This window comes from Arachis duranensis, chromosome 9 (genome assembly GCF_000817695.3).
Source record: "Arachis duranensis cultivar V14167 chromosome 9, aradu.V14167.gnm2.J7QH, whole genome shotgun sequence".
Lineage (NCBI taxonomy): Eukaryota > Viridiplantae > Streptophyta > Magnoliopsida > Fabales > Fabaceae > Arachis > Arachis duranensis.
The window spans coordinates 21,168,659-21,191,220 of NC_029780.3; the positions used below are offsets into that span (position 1 = coordinate 21,168,659).

Below are 22,562 nucleotides of genomic sequence, written 5' to 3' on the forward strand. Positions count from 1 at the left end.
TGGTTCTCACCCATGCGGATTTTGTGGTTTTCAGATGCAGGACGTGAGGTGTCCCGCTGAGGCATGCTGGAGACTTCTAGATTTGCGAAGATCCTTTGTTCTCGGGGCTATGTTTTGGTTTATATGTTTTGCTTAGATATTTTTATCTCCATTAAATAATACAAACTGTGATGACTCCTCTTATGGGAGATTTTGGAGAATAGGTTTTATGTATTTATGTCCCTTTGGGTTTCCTTTGGGGTTTTCCTTATTTTATCATATGTATATATTGTTATGCTCGGACCGGTTATCTTCGCAGCCAGATTTTGAGTCTTGATATTCCTGTTTTTGACTCTCCTTTGTATATATATAATCACGCGTTGGTTATCCTTGTTCGTTACGTTATCGATCGGAGTGTTGCGCTTTCGAGTTGCGGTTCTTGTTTACCCCTTTTTCTACAAAGGCTCCTAGTTATAATCAATCATTCATACTACTATATGTACTAAATTTTTATTTTAGAGGTCGTAATACCTTGCCATCTCCGAATTATGACTTAAGCATAAGACTGGGTATGATATGAGCCACTTTGAAGAAGGATGATATGGTTTACTATGCAATGTAACTGAACACGAGTGTAACCAAGAGCTTTGTGAGTTGGAGTGATGCCATCAATCAAAGAGATGTGTTCTCACACATGGGCTGGAGCATCATTGCAAGAGATACCTACCCCGTCATCCCACTTATCAGAGGTGTAGACACAAGTACCAACATCAGTGTATTTCAGAGAATCACTGATGGTTTCATTGTTCAGAACAAGGTCATGTCCTTTCACATAGGAGTGAATGCTTCCCTCATGATAGGCCATATTTGCATAGAACTCCTTGACTAAGACTGGGAAAAAAGGTTTCTTGATTTTAAAAAATAGTTCCAATCCAGAAATTCAAAATTTTCAGCAAAAACAAAACATTTTCTTTTCAGATTAGGTAAATCAATTAAAAAGGTGGGACATATGGTACGGTGAATGATAACACCCTCATAGAAATCATTGTTCATGGAAGAGCGAAAACAGAAAGGATTGTAATCTGAATGTGAGGTCATAAAATGTGACTTGTGTGCAAAAGAATCAATAAAGGGCTCTTTGACCAATTTTATAGGTATACGAGTGTTACCTCTTTGAAAATGATTAGGAGCAGACCTAGGCTTAGGTCGAGAAGGTTCAGGCACAGGTTCCTCACCAGCAGGGTGCTTCCCTTTCGAAGTACTTGGTTTGGAAGCAGCACTGGGTAGAGCCGTCGGCTTGGCAGAAGAGGGGTACCTTGGAGTTGTTTTTGTTCTTGCCATTGGATCGATGCGAGGAGGAGAAGTAAGAGAAGATGGAGAAGGTGTGAAAGTCGGATCTTTGAAGCAAGTAGAGGGTCTAGGTTTCTCTGAGAGTTTGAGGAATTTTGCCCTTGGACTCTTTTCGATCACGATTTTCTTCCTCATTGGAGTGAACCTAAGTTTTGAACGAAACAAAATACTAATGGTAGTGGGGAAGAAATGAAGTGGTAGTGGATGGAGTTATGAAGAGAGAAGTTTGGTAACTGCACCAAGAAAAGAGGTTTCTTGAAAACATGCAACTGCATCACCTATGACTAGAACTAGAAAATACTTGACATCACAAAAAGATGATTTGATTTTATTAAAAAGTAAAACAAAGCAGATTAAAAAGAACTTTTTTGAACTAAAAGACAAGACATAAAAAATCACAAGGATAATGTAACACTCATTGGGCCCAGAGATGGTAGTGTTTAAAGAAACATATTGGACGAAAGTAACTCTGAACTGATGGGTTGGCCTAGAAGATTCAGATCGTGCAAATGAGCCAGAAAATGACATTCAGAGAGATGGTACTACATTTTCCCGAAATTATCTCATCCACACCTGAGAGACAAAAGCCTTAACAAATACATCAACAATGTGCAAATAACGAATCATGACTTAAAATCCCTAGATTTGTTCTAAGTTTGCAGAATCTGTCTTCAGCTAGAGGTTTGGTGAAAATATCCTCTAATTGATCTTCTGATTTAACAAATTGAATGCTAATATTCCCTTTTTGAACATGTTCCCTTATTGAGTGAAATCTCACCTCAATATGTTTAGTTCTAGAGTGTAAAACTGAATTTTTGGAGATATTTATGGCATTCATATTGTCACATAATAAGGGAATATTCTCAGCATTTAATTTACAATCAGCAAGTTGGGTTTTCAACTAAGACGCAGTAAAGTGATTTCACTTGCTCCAGGTGAGGATATGAGGTAATGATATAGAATTGCTGAGAATGTATGGCTGGGAATGGTTTCGTTTATGATTCTGACTGTGAATTGTCGGGGAGTTAGAAAGTTGGGAAGCATGAGGAATATGAATCAGATTTAACATAGGATGAATATTGGGTGAAAGGAAGTTTAGGATGCTTAGTGAGTTTTTCTCATTCTGTGTATATCTGTTGTTTTTCAGATATAGGTCCAGGTGCTCAGAAGTGAGCTGTGGTTCATCTGAGAGATGGCGTAGCTCTTTATATTCTCTACTTTATATTTTGCTTAGAATCTCTCCACCTTTATTTTGAAAATCTTATATTATGTATTGAACTCTTTTGAACTTGCCTATAGAGGCTTTCATGTTTTATTTGGGAGAGATTAGGAGGTACTATTGTCAACTATTTTCATACTGTACCCTAGCGGGCCTAAACTTCGCGGGTCGCGACTAGTGGCTATTTACTTATGTTATATATCTATATATTGTCCTTCTCTTACTCTCCTTTATGCCTTTATCTGTATATCGCTTTCGACTTCACGCTTTATCTTTAAGTTGTCGAAACGTTAGTGATACGACTTTGCGATTTTATTTTACTCAATTTTAGACTTCTCGATTAATACTCCTTTCAATTTTACTTATAATTATGTATTAAAAATCCACCTTAAAGGTCATACTACCTTATTATCATTAACTTATGACTCGAGCATAAGAAAATGAATATTAGGGTGTTACATCATTTATACAAAACTAATTATTATTTAGTTCAATATTCTTTATTTTTATTACTTATCAATATGTATTTTCATTTTACTATTGCACAAATATTATTTGACTTTATAAATGAAAAAAAAATATCTGTGACTAATTTCTTTCGTATTTGAATCTCTTTTAATTTGGCTGAAATAAATAATTATTACCCTTTTAGCTAACTTAGTTTCAAGCATGTAATCACGATTATTGTTATCCTAAACTAAAGAAGAAAAATAAATGAAAAATAGGATATTAAATGTATAAAAAAATGAAGAAGAAGAAGAAATCGATGATGATAAAGATTTATTACTAATTACAAATGGTAACTTGTATGTGGAAGTGCAAGAGATATTGCACTTATTTATCGGAATGTGATGCGTAAGCATCTTTTCTATTTTTTTAGTTAATCAAGAATTAATATCTTTTAGCTATTATGGATGCTACTTTGAGTCTTGTGCAATTCTGTTTATTTCAGGTAGCATTTGACTCGATTTGATGGAGTTTCTGCAGCACAAGAATTAAAGGAGATGACAGCGAGGAGCGACACGTGCTCATACCTGACGTGTACGCGTGATTTGGAGCTTTCCATGGTGATGCGTGAGCGTACCTGACGCGTACGCGTGACACGCGAAGAAGACCATCAATGCATACGTGTGACTGACGTGTACGTGTGACATGCGCCACGTGCAGAAAACGTAGAAAATGTTGGGGGCGATTTCTGGGCTATTTTTGACCCAATTTTCGGTTCAAGAAACACAGTTTAGAGGATGCAGAATGGAGGACTTAGGAGAACACTTCCCGTTACTTCTCAAGTTAAGCATGGACCCTTGAAGTAAGTGGTCCCCATCCATCAATTGAAGACTTGCTGATTATTTAATTAATTCTGATTTAAACTTTATTTTTATCTTTAAATAGGAAAAGATATTATTTTAGTTTGAGAAATTAAATTTTAAATTAATTAGGATTAAATATAAAAGGAAAAGAAACTTCCCTGAGGAAGGATCCCGAACATTAGTTAACTTTTCATTCCACCTCAGCCCAATTTACAATCCTAGTTTTATTCTCTAAACCATGAGCAACTAAAACTCCACTGTTAAGGTTAGGAGCTCTGTCTATTTGTATGGATTGATTTTATTGCTTTTTATATTTTAATTCATGTTTTGATTTATATTTCAAGAATTGTTTTCATTCTTTATCTTATGAATTTGGGTGGAACGGAAGTATGACCCTCTTTTTAATTGATTTCTTGTATAACTTGAAAAAGCTATTTACTTGAACAACAGCTTGAAAACATATTCTCCTAAATTTCTAATTATCTGGATTTAACGGGATACGTGACATATAATCCTCTTATATTTGGGTAATTAGGATTTTTGTGGCATAATAACTAGAATTAAACTTCACCCTCTAATTGGAAGTAATTGACCAAGAAATTGGTAGTTGATGAATTTTAGAGGAGAGTAGAAAGGTCTAAGGAATTAGGGTCTAGTCAGATATAGTTTGCCATGAATTAAATCTTGCATGATTAAAATAAATTAATAAGAAAAGTCAATTCGAAAAATAGATAACTCTGAAACCTTAACTGTTTCCCCATATTTGGTTTTCAACTTATTTACATACCTGTCTTCCAATTTTCTGAATTTATTGTTTAATGCTCTTTGAACATCCAACGCTCTTTTCTGCTTGCCTAACTAAGTGAATCATTTAACCATTATTGCTTAGTCCATCAATCCTCATGGGATCGACCCTCACTCACCTGAGGTATTACTTGGTACGACCCGATGCACTTGCCGGTTAGTTTGTGGGTTATAAATTCCGCACCAATTTTTTGGTGCTGTTGCCAGGGATCGATAGTGATTAATAACTATCGGTTATTTGATTGCTTAGATTAGGCGTTTTAGTTTTAATTTTATTTAAATTTTACTTTAGTATTTTCGAAAAAAATAAAAAATAATAATAAATAAAAATTCTTAAATTAGCACTAATATTTTTCTTAATTTCTGAAATTAAGTTTGGTGTCTTCTAGTTAGTCTTATTTTAATTTTTCTTATTTAATTTACATAATAATTTCAAAAAATTTTACTATTAATTTTTCTAGTAATTTTTGAATTTTAGTGGTTGTTTGTTTTATTCAATATTTTTATCTCTTTATTCAGATTACCTCACTAGGAATTCTCTGCTCTCTGACGTAGAGAGTTCCATCTTTTCTTGTTTTTTGTCAGTTTATGCGCAGAAACAGAGACAAAGAACATCTCTTAGACTTTGATCCTTAACCTTAAAGAACTTTCAGGTGGTGTTTGCAACAAGCAAGACTTTACAAGGCTGCAGAATTCATTATGGATCCTAACGATGCTGCTAATGCCAATGTGGCAAATCTGAATGGGAATGAGCAACAAAGGAGAGTGATTGGCTCTTACTCTGCTTCTACTGCAGATCTTTATGAAAAAAGTATTGTGGTGCCTCCTATAGCTGCGAACAACTTTGAATTGAAGCCACAATTGGTCACCCTGGTGCAACAAAATTGCCAGTATCATGGTTTTTTCCACGAAGACCCAAATCAATTTATTTCTAATTTTCTGCAGATTTGTGATATTGTGAAGACAAATGGAGTGAACCCAGAGGTGTACAAATTCATGCTCTTCCCGTTTGCTCTGAGGGATGGAGCAAAGCTATGGCTAGATTCCCAACCCAAGGAGAGTTTGGATACTTGTGACAAGGTTCTTACTGATTTTCTTACTAAATTTTTCCCACCAAAGAAGCTGACTAAGCTTAGGGTGGAGGTTCAGATTTTCAGAAAGAAGGATGGTGAAACTCTTTATGAAGCTTGGAAGAGATACAAGCTACTTACTAAGCAATGTCCTCCAGACATGTTCTCCAAGTGGACCCAACTAGATATCTTTTATGAAGATTTGGGAGAAATGTCCAAGATGTGCTTAGATAATTCTGCTGGTGGTTCATTCCACAAGAAGAAGACACCGGAGGAGACTGTTGAGCTTATTGAATTAGTTGCTAGCAACCAATATTTATACTCATCTAACATGAATCCTGTGAATTCTGAGGCTCCTCAGAAGAAGGGTGTTATGAAAGCAGAAGCTCTTAATGCTATTCTTGCTCAGAACAAGCTTATGTCTCAGCAAATAAGTCTACTTACTCAACATATGGGTGGCATGTAAGTCTCAGCTATCAACACCAAAAATCCACCTCAAGAGGTCTCTTATGACATGACAGATAATTTTGTGCAAAATGATAATTATGATTATGCTCAATCCTCTTTTGAACAGGTCAATTACATGGGGAGTGGTCTTAGAAATCCCAATAATGAGCCATATTCTAAAACATACAATCAAGGATGGAAAAATCACCCAAATTGTGGATGGAGGGACCAACCTCAGAGACCTCAGAATTTCAACAATAATTCTCAGGGCAGCTTCCAACAGAACAATTACAATAACCGTCAATTTCAGTCTTAGCAACAACAATCACTTCAGCAAGCAACTCTAAATCTCAAGAAGATTCTAATTGGGAGATGATGAGGAGTTTTATCCAGGAAACCAGAGCCTCCATTAGAAACTTGGAAGTGCAAATGGGCTAACTGAGCAAGCAAATACCTGAGAAGTCTGCAAGTACATATCCAGGTGATACAGTGGTGAACCCAAGAGAAGATTGCAAGGTTATTCAATTGAGAAGTGGTAAAGTAGCTGGCTCTGAGAACAAGGACAATGAAGAGTTAGCTGAAAAAGAAGCTCCAGAGGAGAAGAAGGAAGAAGTAGAGCACGCCCCTCCTAAGCTTGCAGACAACCCATTTCCTGATTCTCTTGACACTTATCCTACCTTGCCAAAGGCTCCTGAATACAAGCCAAAAATGCCATATCCTCAGAGGCTTCAGAAGGCTTCCAAAGAAAAGCAGTTTTCTAAATTTTTAGATGTCTTCAAGAAGTTACAAATCAACATTCCTTTTGCAGAGGCTCTTGAGCAAATGCCTCTCTATGCTAAATTTATGAAAGAATTTTTGACCCACAAGATGAATTGGAAGGAACAAGAAACAATGGTGTTAACTAAGGAATGCAGTGCCATTATTCAACACAACCTTCCTGAAAAGATGCCAGACCCAGGGAGTTTTGTCATTCCTTGCACCATTGGAGATGTCACCATTCAGAGAGCTCTATGTGATCTTGGAGCTAGCATCAATCTAATGCCACTTTCAGTAATGAAAAAGCTTCAAATTGAGGAGGTAAAACCCATTTGTATTTCTCTTCAACTTGCTGATCTTTCTATTAAATTACATGTGGGTGTTGTTGAGGATTTGCTTGTTAAAGTAGGACCATTTATTTTTTCTGTTGATTTTGTTATGTTAGACATGGAAGAAGAGGAGGTAAAATCCTCTATTATACTTGGTAGACCCTTTTTAGCTACAGGTAGAGCTCTGATTGATGTGCAAAAGGGTGAATTAACCCTGAGGGTCAATGAAGAACAGGTGATCCTCAATGTTTTTGAAGCTCTCAAGCACCCTAATGATTCTGAAGGGTGTATGAAAATAGATGTTATTGAACCACTTGTTCAAGAGGTACTGAAAGCTGAGATACTTGATGACATTCTGGATCCTATTTTTGAGTATGAATTAGTGGAAGTTGATGATTCATCACCCCAGAAGACTGTGGTTCACACACCTAAAGCAGAGGAGGAAGGCCCCAAGCTTGAGCTCAAACCTTTACCTCCTTCTCTGAAATATGTGTTCTTGGGTGAAAATGATTCATATCTAGTTATCATTAGCTCTTTCCTGAAGTCTGAAGAGGAAGAGGCGCTTGTTTCAGTGCTCAAGAGCCATAAAACAGCTCTTGGGTGGACCATTAGTGACTTGAAGGGGATTAGTCCAACCAAGTGTATGCACAAGATCCTCCTTGAAGATAATGCTAAGCCAATTGTGCAACTACAAAGGAGACTCAATCCAACTATGAAAGAAGTAGTCCAAAAAGAGGTAATGAAATTATGGGAAGCAGGTATTATTTATCCAATTTCTGACAGTCCTTGGGTAAGTCCTGTGCAGATAGTTCCCAAGAAAGGAGGGATGACAGTGATCAAGAATGAAAAGAATGAGCTTATTCCTACAAGAACAGTCACAGGATGGAGAATGTGCATAGACTACAGGAGGCTCAACACTGCTACAAGGAAGGATCACTTCCCCCTGCCTTTCATTGATCAGATACTTGAGACGTTAGCTGGTCATGCATTTTATTATTTTCTGGATGGATATTTTGGATATAATCAAATTGCAGTGGACCCTCAAGATCAAGAGAAGACAGCATTCACATGCCCCTTTGGAGTGTTTGCCTACAGGAGAATGCCATTTGGACTCTGTAATGCTCCAGCAACTTTTCAGAGGTGTATGCTTTCAATTTTTTTTATATGGTTGAAAAATTCATTGAGGTATTTATGGATGATTTTTTTGTTTTTGGTAATTCTTTTGAATCCTGCCTTAAACATTTATCTCTTGTCTTGAAACGGTGTCAAGAATCAAACCTTGTTTTAAATTGGAAAAAATATCATTTTATGGTTACAAAAGGTATTATTCTTGGACACCGGATTTCAAGTAAGGGGATTGAGGTTGACAGAGCAAAGGTGGGGTAATTGAAAAATTACCACCACCAGCTAATGTTAAAGCAGTCAGGAGTTTCTTGGGTCATGCAAGATTTTATAGGAGATTTATAAAGGACTTTTCAAAAATTACTAAACTATTAAGCAACCTGTTAGTTATTGATGTTCCTTTTGTGTTTGATGCTGAATGTCTGCATGCTTTTGAAACTCTAAAAGCAAACCTTATCTCTGCTCCCATTATAGCTTTTCCTGACTGGGATTTACCATTTGAATTGATGTGTGATGCCAGTGACTTTTCTATAGGAGCTGTTTTAGGACAGAGGCATGGTAAGATTGTACATGTTATTTACTATGCTAGCCTTGTGTTAAATGATGCCCAAAAGAATTACATAACTACAGAAAAAGTTTATTAGCTATTGTGTATGCTGTTGATAAGTTTAGATCCTATTTAATTGGTTCTAAGGTTATTGTTTATACTGACCATGCTGCTTTGAAATACCTTCTAACCAAACAGGATTCTAAACCAAGATTAATCAGATGGGTGTTACTCCTTCAAGAGTTTGATATTGAGATAAAAGACAGGAAAGGGTCAGAAAATCAAGTAGCTGACCATCTCTCCATATTTGAGCCTGAAGCAGGAGTACAACCACCTACAGTTGTGACTGAGACATTTCCGGATGAGCAATTGTTCCTCATTCAGCAGGCTCTATGGTTTGCAGACATTGTAAATTACAAGGCCATGAGTTTTATCCCAAAGGATTACAGAAGGCAACAAGTAAAGAAGCTATTGACTTATGCAAAGTACTACATTTGGGAGGAACCATACCTTTTTAAAAGGTGTTCAGATGATATCATCCGGAGATGTGTCCCAGATAAAGAAACACAGCAGATTCTTTGGCACTATCATGGTTTTGATTATGGAGGCCACTTTGGTGGTGAAAGGACAGCTACAAAAGTCCTTCAGAGCGGGTTATACTGGCCAACTCTCTTCAGGGACGCAAAGGCATTCATGAAGCACTATGACAGATGTGAAAAAGCCATGAATCTCCCTGCCAACCATGAAATGCCACAACAGGAGATTCTTGAGGTTGAGTTGTTTAATGTGTAGGGTATTGATTTCATGGGACCTTTCCCACCCTCACATTCAAACAACTATATTCTAGTGGCGATTGACTATGTGTCCAAGTGGATGGAAGCTGTGGCTCTACCCACCAATGATGCCAAGGTGGTAATGAGTTTTCTTCAGAGATATATCTTTAGCCAGTTTGGTGTCCCAAGGACACTCATTAGTGATTGAGGAAGCCACTTCTGTAACAGACAATTGGACTCTCTTCTGCAGAGATATGGAGTCCGTCATAAAGTGGCAACCCCCTATCACCCTAAGACAAGTGGACATGTTGAAGTTTCCAATAGGGAACTCAAGAGGATTCTAGAGAAGATCGTCAGTGTTTCAAGAAGGGACTGGTCTAGGAAGCTTGATGATGCTCTCTGGGCATACCGGACAGCGTACAAGACTCTCATTGGCATGTCCCCGTACTAGTTGGTCTATGGCAAAGCCTGTTACTTGCCAGTTGAGCTGGAGCATAAAGCTTACTGAGCAGGAGTGGCGCTGGAACTATGCTTTGCGCACAGACAAGACCACGCGTATGCGCACCTCACGCGTGCGTGTCGTTTGCGCTTTTAGCCATCCACGCGTGCGCGTCCTTGACGCGGACGCGTGACCCTGAAAATCGGCGTCAATGAGTGTTTGGGTAGAGAGTTGTAATGGCTTGGGGCTGGAAGTGTGCTAGAAGCACAAACTCGATCACGCGAACGCGCCCCTGACGCGTGTGCGTCCTTTGCACAAATGTTCATCCACGCGTGCGCGTTATATGAAAATTTTGGTTCCCAGGCCACGCGAACAGAGAGTTGTGCGTGCACGCGGCCACCTTCGCACGATTCGCACAAACCAAGGGCACGCGTACGCGTGCCAAACACTTGCGCGTCACTATCAAAATCGGGCACCCCACGCGTATGCGTGCTGTACGCGTACGCGTCACATGCGCCGCACAACTCCACTAGTTTTGCCGCCCAGTTTTGATTGTCATTCTCTCTCCCTTCCAAATCCTAATTCTCTCTTGTTCTTTTATCATTTTCTTCTCCTTTAATCATACTATTTGTTTTTGTTTTCAGTTCTTCTTTGCTTGAGGACAAGTAAACCTTTAAGTTTGGTGTTGACGCTTCGCTTATGGGTTTTTTGTTTATTTTTATGGCACCAAAGGGAGGTGAATCATCTTCACGGAGGAGCACAACCTGAAGAATAAAACGACCGCTAGAATTACTGAGGGAGGTGAATCATCTTCACGGAGGAGTACAACCTGAAGAATAAAACGACCACTAGAATTACTGAGGGAGGCAAATCATCTTTATGGAGGAGCACAACCTGAAGAATAAAAGGACCGCTAGAATTACTGAGGGAGGCAAATCATCTTCACGGAGGAGCACAACCTGAAGAATAAAATGACCGCTATAATTACTGAGGTGGTTGAGTTCCTTTTATTTTTTATTCCTTCCCGCTCTTACTATGTTATGTTCCGGTTTTCTGCTATTTTGCTATATTTATTGCATGATCCCTTATTAGTTAGAATTCTAGGTTCTAGTTTAGTTTTCTCTTAATTGCTTTAATTCTGAAAGATGTCTCATGTATTACCCACTAAGCTTAAAATCAAAAAAGAAAGGAGAAAAGATGTGATGTATTGCATGAGAAATTGAGTTTATATTTAAGAGTAGTCTTATTTACTTAAATGTGGTGGTATTATTTGTGATTTTGAATGCATGATATGAACAGTGCATATTTGAATTTGAATCAAAGGATGTTGATGTATAAGGAACAAGAATTTAGAGAATTATTATGACTTCTCGGAAATAAACAAAAATTTAATCCTTGAAGCAAAAGAAACAGCAAAAAAATTATAAAAGCAAGGTCCAAGGCTCTGAGCATCAATGACTAGGGAGGTCAGACATGATTAAAAGCTCAAAGAGTTGTTTTCCTAGTCATATGCTTGTGGTGTGATTGTGTCAAGTAATCCTTGAGACAGAACACTTAGAGTCGAGACCAAGTGCGTTTAACAGAGTATGCCAAAGGCTTTGAGCACCACTGTCTGGGAGTAACTGAAAGAAAAATCAGAACTTAAAGAGAGTCCCCCAGTTAAGTGCTTGTAGTGTTTCTGTGTTAAGTAACCCTTGAGACAACATTTAAAGTCACGGCTAGGCTTAAGGTGCAAAGCACAAAAGAAAAATAAATTAAAGTAAATTTTGCTGTGTTCAAGGATTAAACTGAAGTATAAAGATCAGAGAATTCATAATGTGATCCGGATTCTAATTTCGAATGACATTGTTGTTCCTCTTATTCAAAGGAGAGTGAGATGCCAAAACTGTTCAAAATTACAATGGATAAATCCCAATTTTAAGAATAGACTTGAGCATGACTAAACTCTCACTTCTCATGCAAATTCACATCTTAATCATTTACTTATTTTAGTTGTTTGAGGACAAGCAACAATTCAAGTTTGGTGTTGTGATGTGTGAGCATCTTTCCTATCTTTTCCTAGTGAATTTGTATTTAAATTGTTGAGTTTAATCAAGAATTAATTATCTTTTAGCCACTATGGATGCTACTTTGAGTCTTGTGCAATTCTGTTTATTTCAGGTAGCATTCGGCTCGATTTGATGGAGTTTCTGCAGCACAAGAATTAGAGGAGATGACAGCGAGGAGCGACGCGTGCGCGTACCTGACGTGTGCGCGTGATTTGGAGCTTTCCAGGGCGACGCGTGCGCGTACCTGACGCGTACACGTGACATGCGAAGAAGACCATCGACGCATACGCGTGACTGATACGTACGCGTGACATGCGCCACGTGCAGAAAACGCTGGGGGCAATTTCTGGGCTGTTTTTTACCCGATTTTCGGCTCAAGAAACACACATTAGAAGCTGCAGAATGGAGGACTTAGGGGAACACTTCCCGTTACTTTCCAAGTTAAGCATGGACCCTTGAAGCAAGTGGTCCCCATCCATCAATTGAAGACTTGTTGATTATTTAATTAATTATGATTTAAACTTTATTTTTATCTTTAAATAGGAAAATATATTATTTTAGTTTGAGAAATTAGATTTTAAATTAATTAGGATTAAATATAAAAGGGAAAAGAAACTTCCCTGAGGAAGGATCCCGAACATTAGTTAACTTTTCGTTCCACCTCAACCCAATTTACAATCCTAGTTTTCTTCTCTAAACCATGAGCAACTAAACCTCCACTGTTAAGGTTAGGAGCTCTGTCTATTTGTATGGATTGATTTTATTGCTTTTTATATTTTAATTCATGTTTTGATTTATATTTCAAGAATTGTTTTCATTCTTTATCTTATGAATCTGGGTGGAACGAAAGTATGACCCTCTTTCTAATTGAGTTCTTGTATAACTTGGAAAAGCTCTTTACTTGAACAACAGCTTGAAAACATATTCTCCTAAATTTCTAATTATCTGGATTTAACGGGATACGTGACATATAATCCTCTTATATTTGGGTAATTAGGATTTTTGTGGCATAATAACTAGAATTAAACTTCACCCTCTAATTGAAAGTAATTGACCAAGGAATTGGCGGTTGATGACTTTTAGAGGAGACTAGAAAGATCTAAGGATTAGAGTCTAGTCACATATAATTTGCCATGAATTAAATCTTGCATGATTAAAATAAATTAATAAGAAAAGTCAATCCGGAAAATAGATAACTCTGAAACCTTAACTGTTTCCCCATATTTGGTTTTCAACTTATTTACATACCTGTCTTCCAATTTTCTGAATTTATTGTTTAATGCTCTTTGAACATCCAACACTCTTTTCTGCTTGCCTAACTAAGTAAATTATTTAACCATTGTTGCTTAGTCCATCAATCCTCGTGGAATCGACCCTCACTCACCTAAGGTATTACTTGGTATGACCTGGTGCACTTGCCGGTTAGTTTGTGGGTTATAAATTCCGCACCAGAAAAAACCCTCTCAATTTTTTTTATTAAGAGAATAAAATGTGATCACTAATTCTTCAATATTTTTTCTTATATTTTTTTGTCTTACCAATAAAATGTCTAATGAAAGATTATACTTCACCCTCTCAAGTGAAAAAAAATTGAGAAAATCCAATCGTCTTATTTATTTGATATTGCACGTCTGCAAACAGAATTCGCGTATTTATTCACGGCACGATCATCTGGCATAAGAAATCAAATTTTTTTAAATAAATAATTAATTAATTATGTAAAAGAAAAAGTGAATCTCAACTTTCTTCTTAAATTTGAGAAATATTCATGAGATCATATATTTAAACTCTATCACAATTATATAATAATAATAAGAACGAAAAGAAAATAGAAAGTAAAAGTATGAATATATACCTAATTTGTCTTCAATGGATTTGGACAAAGCACACACTACAATGCAGAGAGAATGATCGTTAAGATTAAAGGGTGTCAAATTATGCATACAATCGCTCATACATGGACCTAGGCACACTCCCAAAAGAGACGGATTTAATTTTTTTATAGTGCATTTCAAGACACATTTGCCTTTACAAAGAAGTTTTCTAAAGCTAAAGTCTGGTTCAAAACTTTTTGTTGTAACAATATTTTCACCTTGTACTAGTACTAACATAGTTATAACCACTATAGCAACACATTTCTTCATGTCAGAAGATGATGCCATAGCACTTTCTTATTGCATGTAGCAGTATTTCTAATTTCTTGGTTGTTTGAATGCTAGTGACATGATTGTACTTAATTTATAGGTGGATAAAGGTATATCTTTTAATAACCTTTCATTGTTATTTGTGTAAAAAAATAAATTAGTGTAAATGAAAATAAATATTTTTAAGAAATGAATTAGCTTTGTGAATTAAATATACATTGAGCAAATCAATATCCAGATTTTTTTTCTATTTATCTAATATCATTTGGCGTATATAAAAGATTAGTCACCAAATCAGTCATTTGTATAAAATACTTATAGAATACAAAATATATTAAAAATGAGTTAAACTATACATATATTCATCGGTAACGTTAGGGAGACAATATTTAAAGTTACCTTATATAACATAACATTCATAATTTTATTTATATAACATTCCTAATTACATATTTATTACATTTAAAATTACAATATTAATCTAGTGACAATTAATAATGAATTTTAAATAAGACAATTTTGAACCATTTTTTATTGTTTTTCAAATATTATTCTATATTTATATATAAATACATTATAACTGATTTGATGATTATTTTTTTGTGCACATAGTATTTTTTAGATTTAATTACTTTATATTGGATCACTATAATTTTATTAAATTTAGAATTAAATTTTTATATTTTTTTTTCTTTTCAATTAGGTTCATTCATTGTTTTTAATTTTATAGTTAAGTCTTTTTTTATGTCAAAAATATTAAAATATAATTATAATATTTATTTTCCTTTTAGTTATAATAAATACACTATCTTTTATTTTTAGTAGATTCAAGCATTTCTTCATCTTACTCTCACTTTTGATATTCTTGTTTGTGCTAAGTTTGGTATTTCGAGCTATTCAAATGTGTGTTTCATTTTTTGTCTTTGCTTAACATTTTCATTATATTTACATCGAAAAAAATTCTGAAAAAAATGGATGTTGCAAGTATTATAACCTAGCTTAATATATTTTAATGGATTTTGTTGTAAGTTGTGATGATGCAAATGTAATCTTTTTATATAAAAATTCAATCTTTCTTAAGTATTTTTGAAATATTGATTTTGAAGATGTAAGTGGAGGTAGGGCAATTCTTACTACTGTTAAAATTATTACAGTGAAATTGTTTCTTCATCTTATCCAATTAGCCATTACCATAATATTCAGAGTTTATACTCACTAAGACATATATATCTGTTATAAATGTTGTTATTGTTTTAATTATTAGTGGCGGTGTTGTTATTAGTATATACCAAGTATGTGTCTCGTGTTGAAGATGTGCGTATCAGAAATGATCCTGTTGATAACAAAAAATAAGTTATGGAATTTTGATGATTTATAACTTTATTTATTATTTTATTATAGTTCAGTTGTTTCGATTAAATCAAGAATGAACTTATAAATAGGGTAAACTAATAAGTAGAGCAATTCAACGACCAATTCAGTTTTTAAAACTTTAGTTATAACATTATATTTTAATGTGTATATTATATTGGGACTGATTTTAATATACACGATCTTTTTATATTGCTTAGTATGATTTATAGATAATACGTTTATACGGATTGAATTACAACCATTTAATGATTTATATTATTTTACATAAATTCAATGATACACGTTTATTTATTTAACTTAGTTCTTTTTATTTTATCTTATTACTTACTTGATTTTATTATCTGGAACTAATTAATAATTTGATTTAATCTGATTCAGATAATTAACTAATTAAAAGATCGGAATATCTTAGTTAATAAAGAGAAATGACACATTACTGAAAATAAATTGCAGAGATATATGCATGAAAATAGTCTTGAAATAAAATAAAATGTGAAAATATATATGTATGGGAATATTGTCTTGAAATAATCAACGTTCAACGTTACCTCTGCATGAATATATCATAAAACAATATGTACATACATGTCATGTGGGAAAAAAAGTTAGAAAGAAAAATAGAAGTATAAAACTATGATTAGCTTGTAGCATTATAGTAGGATAGGAATACAAAAAGATATAAAGACAAAAAAATTGTTATTCATTATATTATTTCGTATAATTTGTTTTTTAAAATTAAAAATAAAAAATTATATGTTGAAAACTAATCAAGCCTAATACACCTTAGTTTTGTCATGTTGCACCAAATTATGGCTTTAAGCCTTTAACAAATTTGGGCCGACAGAGAAGGGAGAGAAAGAAGAGATTGCCAAGAAAGAAAAACCGATTATTTCATTAATTCAAAAGAATCACTATGAAAACAAAACATTTGAATTCACATTTGTAAGATTACACAAAATAACATGTCGAAGAGTCAATTGAATAGAACAGCTCGCTAAGTGGATATACAAATGAGTGTCCTCCCCCCAATGATACCAAAACCTCTTTTCTCTTCATTTTCTCAGTCCAAAAATTGAGGCTTCCAATTTCCAAATTATTATTGTAATGGATCAACCTCAATGACTGAAATTTTCTTGTGGTATGCTACATTTAACTTGTGAAGACCAGAAACATCTCTAGAATCATGGGATCTTCTATGCGTGTTTTGAGTTGGAGTCTTAAAAGAGAAGGAAAAAACTTGAAGAGTAAAAATAAACACTTTACTCTTCAATGTAGTCCTTCCCCTCCATTTCCCTCAAATATCTCAACTTGAAAATGCACCCTTTAACTAGCCTTAGTTAGTTCGGAGTATCAATCATCATAACCTGCAAGTCCAAATAAGATAATACTTGGCTTAAAATATAAATGTAAATAATTAGTTGAGTGGGTGATAGTTAAAAGACAGAAAAGGAATTACCAGTCACAAGGTTATTATCTTCTTTGTCAGGATTAAGAGTTCCACTGTCATTAGCCTCAGAGGTATGGCTGCTATTATGTACCATTGATGACTGTTCAAATCCAACAGTTGTTGCTGCTGCTTCACACTGTCATAACAAGTGAGAACATCAGGCATTTGGCTTACAGAAAATGATGAGTTTGGACTGTCTAAAGTGAGGTGGTGTAAAGTGATAAAGTGACGAAGTAATCACCTTTAGATCAACAACTTCCATTGTAAGTAGGTTCTACCAAATTGATCTTAGAATGATGACTCCTTCACTTTATCATTTTACGCATCTCCTCACTTTAGAGGATCCGGAGAAAATGATAGTGGAAACGTGTTAACTAGAGTATAAAGTCAAACGAGGACAAGGATGCAATGAAATTATAATGAAATGACAAATCCACTTGTTTGATCCATGCCATAAAGACCAGAAAATTTCTTTAAGCCGGTCTACCTAGCTATCACAACCCTCCTTTTTTATTTAGCTTTCGGGCTGGCTAACTTTAGAGGAAATTATTAAAAGAGATTATAATATAAATGGTTTAAGTAAAAATATATAATTTACAATAGCAGTATTATGACGTTGTGAATTATATATTTTGGGTTTCCTTTACTAAGCTTAGTTGTTGAATGTACCAAATAACCACTTCTAATTTTGGGTTTCCTTTTTGTTCGTAGATGTGTTTTTCAGCAGCTAACTCGGAGGTTCTCTTCTCTATCAAACCATAAAGGAGATCCTTTCTAAGTACTTTCCTTGATGCCACTTGCCTAAAAGATGAATTTTTGCAGTATACACTACAAAACAATCATCTACTGTAACATATTAACACTAAGTCATTCACCAAAGTAAGCAATCTCTTTTGATTCTCTTAGAAGTATCACCAATCTTATACCAAGAATGATTCTACAATTGAGAATAGTGCATTCAATGGTCCTGGTTTCGAAGAGAAGGATATGGAGGGAATATACTTTCTATGTAGGGCGAAACCAATAAAAATATTTGCTATTAACTATATATGTGTATGCACATGAGTGTGCATGCGTATTTATGTGTATGTGCATGGATATGTATGTCTGTATATAAAAAAATGTCTATCTATGTCTGTCAATGAAATGTTTGTAATGTGCTGAATCTCTACGGCTCTACCTGAGATATTTACATAAAATTGTAACGTGCAAGTAAACAGACCTGGATAGGCATCTGACTAGTTGAGTCGCAGCCGCCACCACCAGTACTTTGCTTTACTAGTGAATCCGTATTTGGCGAAGGGTCCTTTAAGCCAGATGTTGACGCCAGATCCGCAGTTTGACTAAGCCCTGTTGTTCCACAAGGACGTAATCCCAAAGCCGACGATGAGTTCATAACCGGCCCTCCCGAGAAAGGAAATAAGGGTGCACGAGGGAGTGGCAAGGGAAATCCCTGACCTGGAACCCCGAACCCTTGAGTATTTGATCTAACCATTGCAGTAGGTCCAGACATTTGTGCAACAGGGACATGAGTTCCTTGCATTTGGGGAACCTGAACCATTGGGAATCGAGATGATACACCATTCATATCAGGCATAGCCATGCCATATCCCATACCCAATCCCATTTGCATTCCATAGGCCATAGGCGAAAAAGGAGCCAAGTGTGGTGCATGCATGTGCTGCATTCCATGTGGCAACATCATCGGATGCATATACAAACCGGCTCCCATTGACATCATCTGCATAGAAAACATTCGAATTAGGAAACAATTTCACACTATAAGAAAAAATAATATGAATGCAAGAGTGGGAAGATTATTACTTGAACTTGGAGCTGAAGTGTTTTAAGATACTCAATAGCCTCATCCAGCATTGAAGCTTTATCCACCTTAAATTTATGAAGTCAGAAGAAAACCAAAATAAATGAGGAAGACAGTATGCATATTTTGATAGTATATATGAAGTCTAATGTTTTTATTTATGAATATACTCAAGATCATGCTTCATATTCAAGTTGAGTATTGAAACCCTGCAAACAATAACTTTCGGTTACCCCTACCTATAATTTAATTAATTCTTCCCTAATTCCACAAGAAGAAACTGAAAAATTATCTGTCTGTATCTTTAATCATAACCAGAGTTAGAACAAGAAATGAAACAGAAAAGGCCCACCTTATTGCAATTGGGTATGAGTTCTTGTAATGCACGCATCTTCTCGTTGATCCTATCTCTTCGCCTCTGTATACATGAATCCAAAAGATTGAAAAGTTAACAATCATATAAATTATAAACATAAACTCGAGAGAAACGGGATTATTCTGTAATTAACACAACACTTCTACCAAATGGCCTTGCTCACCCTTTCAGAAAGATTATGCACTTCAGCAGCACGACTTCTCTTGGAACCCGAAGCTCCACGCCCAGCAGCTGCTTTTTTAACACCCACTGATTCTTCCTCAACATCCTTCAAGTAAAATGTTTTTAAGGGAAAACTACTAAAAAAATAAGAACCTAACTAATCATAAAAGGGTATAGTAAAAAACTAATACATTCACTTACATCACTATGCCATTCAGAGTCCTCAGTGTCTCGATTTTTCCGCTTCAAATTTTGAATTGGATCGTCTGAACCTCTGTCTGCACAGTTGCCAGAGCCAACAGAGGAAGAGGCTACCACCAGCTCCGTACTTCTTTCAGCAGCTATCTGTGTGTTAGTGGCAGTTTCACCAAGAACTCGGTTGGAAGTTTGATCAATTTTAATGGCTTTCTCTTTGCAAGTAGGGTCTAATTGTTTAGAACCGGCAATGTTCTGTTCGAGAGATTTTGACTCCAACAGTTTCAAATCATCCCTGGATTGTTCCACAGCCTTCTCATTGTTCCCCATTAGAACCTTTGGACATTCACTACATGAATCGGCAAGAGTTGATTCTGGAAGATTACTGCTAGGTACAACAGCACCTTTATTCATACTTTCCACATTTTCAGATCTTGTTGAAGACGAAACAGACTTCAATCCAATGTTCTGAAGATTAGCTCTCACGATGGCGGCAGGCCTTGCGAAATGGGAGAAATTCATAACAGATGAACCATTGCTAGGAATAACTTGATCTTGCTTCTGCATCTTTAAGCTCGAAAAATCACTCGATGAAGAAGGAATCTCAGTAACTGGTGGATGAAGCATTGCATTACTGGTATTGTTCGCAGTAACATCCGATACTCTTGGTCTAACTGAAATGAATGATGATGGCAGGTATGATTCAACCGTGCTAGCTTTAGGTCTAGTTGTCTCATCTACGCCGGTCGAAGAAACACTGGAAAAGTTGCTTTGCTCTGCAGAATTCTTATGAGAGTCCCTAAATACCTGATTACCACTACTTTTATCCACAAGCGAAAAATGATTTGAGGGCAAGTCTTGATCCGTGACCCCGGATAGTTCATGTAAGAAATTAGAACCATACTCATTCTGCAAAGAGCCATCCATTGTATAATCCAACCAAGGTATGACATCATCATCATGACCCAAATCCACTTCAGTCGACGGCACTGACATCGAAATTTCATTCAATCCGGTGTCTAAATCACCAGACTTCCCTACCCTTGGATTGTTAACATACCCTGCATCTCTGTCTCTACCCTTGGGACTGTGAGATGGCAAGCAGTGAGATGGTAAGCTCCGGCGAGGTGGACTCTTCTTAGCTCTACTAGACTGACCCTGCGTTGTCAAAATGTTGCCGTTTTCCCAAATTAGCTCGAAAAAATCCTTCTCAGGCCTGCTTTCAAAGTCCAAATTCCAAAATGATAAGGTCAGAAATAAGATTACCAAAAGAAAAACACAACAGCAATGAGTAGTTGTATGAACTCTTCACTTTTCTGGTAAAAGGCTATATATCCAGTATTTGAATCCGAGACCTCGAAAAGTCGAAATCACAAGGCAATGATGCAACAACACCAAAAGCAACCAAAAACGTTGAATCAACACTTAACCTCATTGTTATTCATAACAAATCTAAGAAAATTCTAAAATAGGGCTACAATTACAGAAACCCAATATTGCCAAAATGAACAAGCTTACGAGGAAGATCGAGACTGATCAGTTGCACGTGTGCCATTAATCTCTTCATCAAGCTTCTCTCTAGAAAGCCGGTATAACTCATACAGAGGCATGATTTGGATCACAATGGAAAATGAATCAAAAAGGCCTCAAACTCAAGAACTTATTATTACTCTCCTCTCCTCTTTGTATATCTTACAACATACTCCACTATGTTAACTTGGAAGGGAACCTTTGGAATCCAAACAGGATTTGAAGGCATTGAAGATAAACCTGTGACGTAAGCATACCACACTATGTTAAGGAAATAAACCAATCCCTAATCATTTAACACCAGAAAAAAGAAACTTTCATTACAGTAATAAATAAAGAAAAAGCATGGAACAAAATCTTCATTTTTAATAACCTCGAGTCCTAATCAAACCAAAAAACAAAGAAATTAAATTTAAATTAATGAAGCAGCATCCGTCAAACATATCTAATTGTAGATAAATAGAATATTATATATAATAAAATAATATATAATTAAGCACTAACCTGCCAAGTAAAGTAAGAGCCCTTAAGATTCGGCCTTTCTTTTCAAAGCTTTTGTTTTATAAAAATAAATTGAATTTCTCTAAGGAGCAATAAGGTGCATCATCATGAGTCATGAGATAGTGATAGTGACACTGATTCTCGGCTGAGATCAAGGAAAACTCGCTGAAACCCAATAATCAAGAAAAGAAAGGACAGAAAAACTATTCTAAAAACGTGAGTTCCTCGTGAGGCTCAAATTTTTCCCTTTGAACATAAACAAAATGAGTGAGTGGGAGTGATCATTCCAATTTCCCAGTTGATTCAGAGAGCGAATGAGGTTAATCATAAAATGGAATAAAATAAATGAAAATGAATAAGGTTGTATTATGTGAGAGGGTGAGGGAGCTCGAAGAGAGTGAAAAGACGCAAAAATTGAGAAAGTGGGACGCAGAAGGCGGCGAAAGAATTGCAGAGTTGGTGACTTGGTGCAGAGGACCAATGCAGATAGCACTAAGCAGAGAGAGAGAGAGAGAAACAACGAAAGAAGATATTGGATGTTGCTTTGTAAGTTGTAACCATGGTTAATCACTAAGTTGAGTTGTTGGATTTTAGTTTCAGACTCACACATGCTTTTTCGTAATCCTACATCACATCACAATACTATAGTCTATACGGTTTTTTTTTTATAAGTAAAGTGATAAATAAATTTACAAGAATTTACATTTCAGACATACTAATTTTTTTTAAGATAATAAAAGTGGAGTTAGTTTAAATTTAAAATTTTTACTCTAATTATAAAAATTAATTTAAAGATAGTGTATTTATATTTATTATCT

The 22,562-nt window shown here is 35.6% G+C and overlaps 1 protein-coding gene across 3 annotated transcripts; it reads right to left on the minus strand.

Moving 5' to 3' along the window:
* Window positions 1-16,584: 16,584 nt before the first annotated feature.
* LOC107465093 (transcription factor PIF3) lies at window positions 16,585-22,287 on the minus strand. Of its 3 annotated transcripts, none has more exons than XM_016084082.3 (9): window positions 21,748-22,287; window positions 21,232-21,483; window positions 19,720-20,929; window positions 19,520-19,624; window positions 19,333-19,398; window positions 18,983-19,048; window positions 18,381-18,899; window positions 17,168-17,294; window positions 16,585-17,075 (listed from the first exon to the last, which is right to left on the minus strand). In XM_016084082.3, exons 2-9 carry the CDS (start codon window positions 21,321-21,323, stop codon window positions 17,062-17,064), a joined length of 2,199 nt encoding a protein of 732 aa, XP_015939568.1. In that variant the 5' UTR covers window positions 21,324-21,483; window positions 21,748-22,287; the 3' UTR covers window positions 16,585-17,061. The 3 variants fall into 3 exon arrangements, with proteins under 3 accessions (XP_015939568.1, XP_015939567.1, XP_020987791.1); XM_016084081.3 differs by having other exon boundaries at window positions 19,720-20,932; XM_021132132.2 differs by lacking the exons at window positions 21,232-21,483; window positions 21,748-22,287 and adding an exon at window positions 20,980-21,201 and having other exon boundaries at window positions 19,720-20,871.
* Between the last annotated feature and the right edge of the window lie 275 nt (window positions 22,288-22,562).

Bases quoted from the DNA above. Each gene is read 5' to 3' on its own strand.
- LOC107465093 (XM_016084081.3), bottom strand. From the start codon at position 21,323: ATGCCTCTGTATGAGTTATACCGGCTTTCTAGAGAGAAGCTTGATGAA. The intron at 19,625-19,719 runs GTAAGTGAATGT...TTTTACTTGAAG, and splicing joins ACTCTGAATGGCATAGTGAT to GATGTTGAGGAAGAATCAGT. The intron at 17,295-18,380 runs GTCTGTTTACTT...TTGTTATGACAG, and splicing joins CTAGTCAGATGCCTATCCAG to TGTGAAGCAGCAGCAACAAC.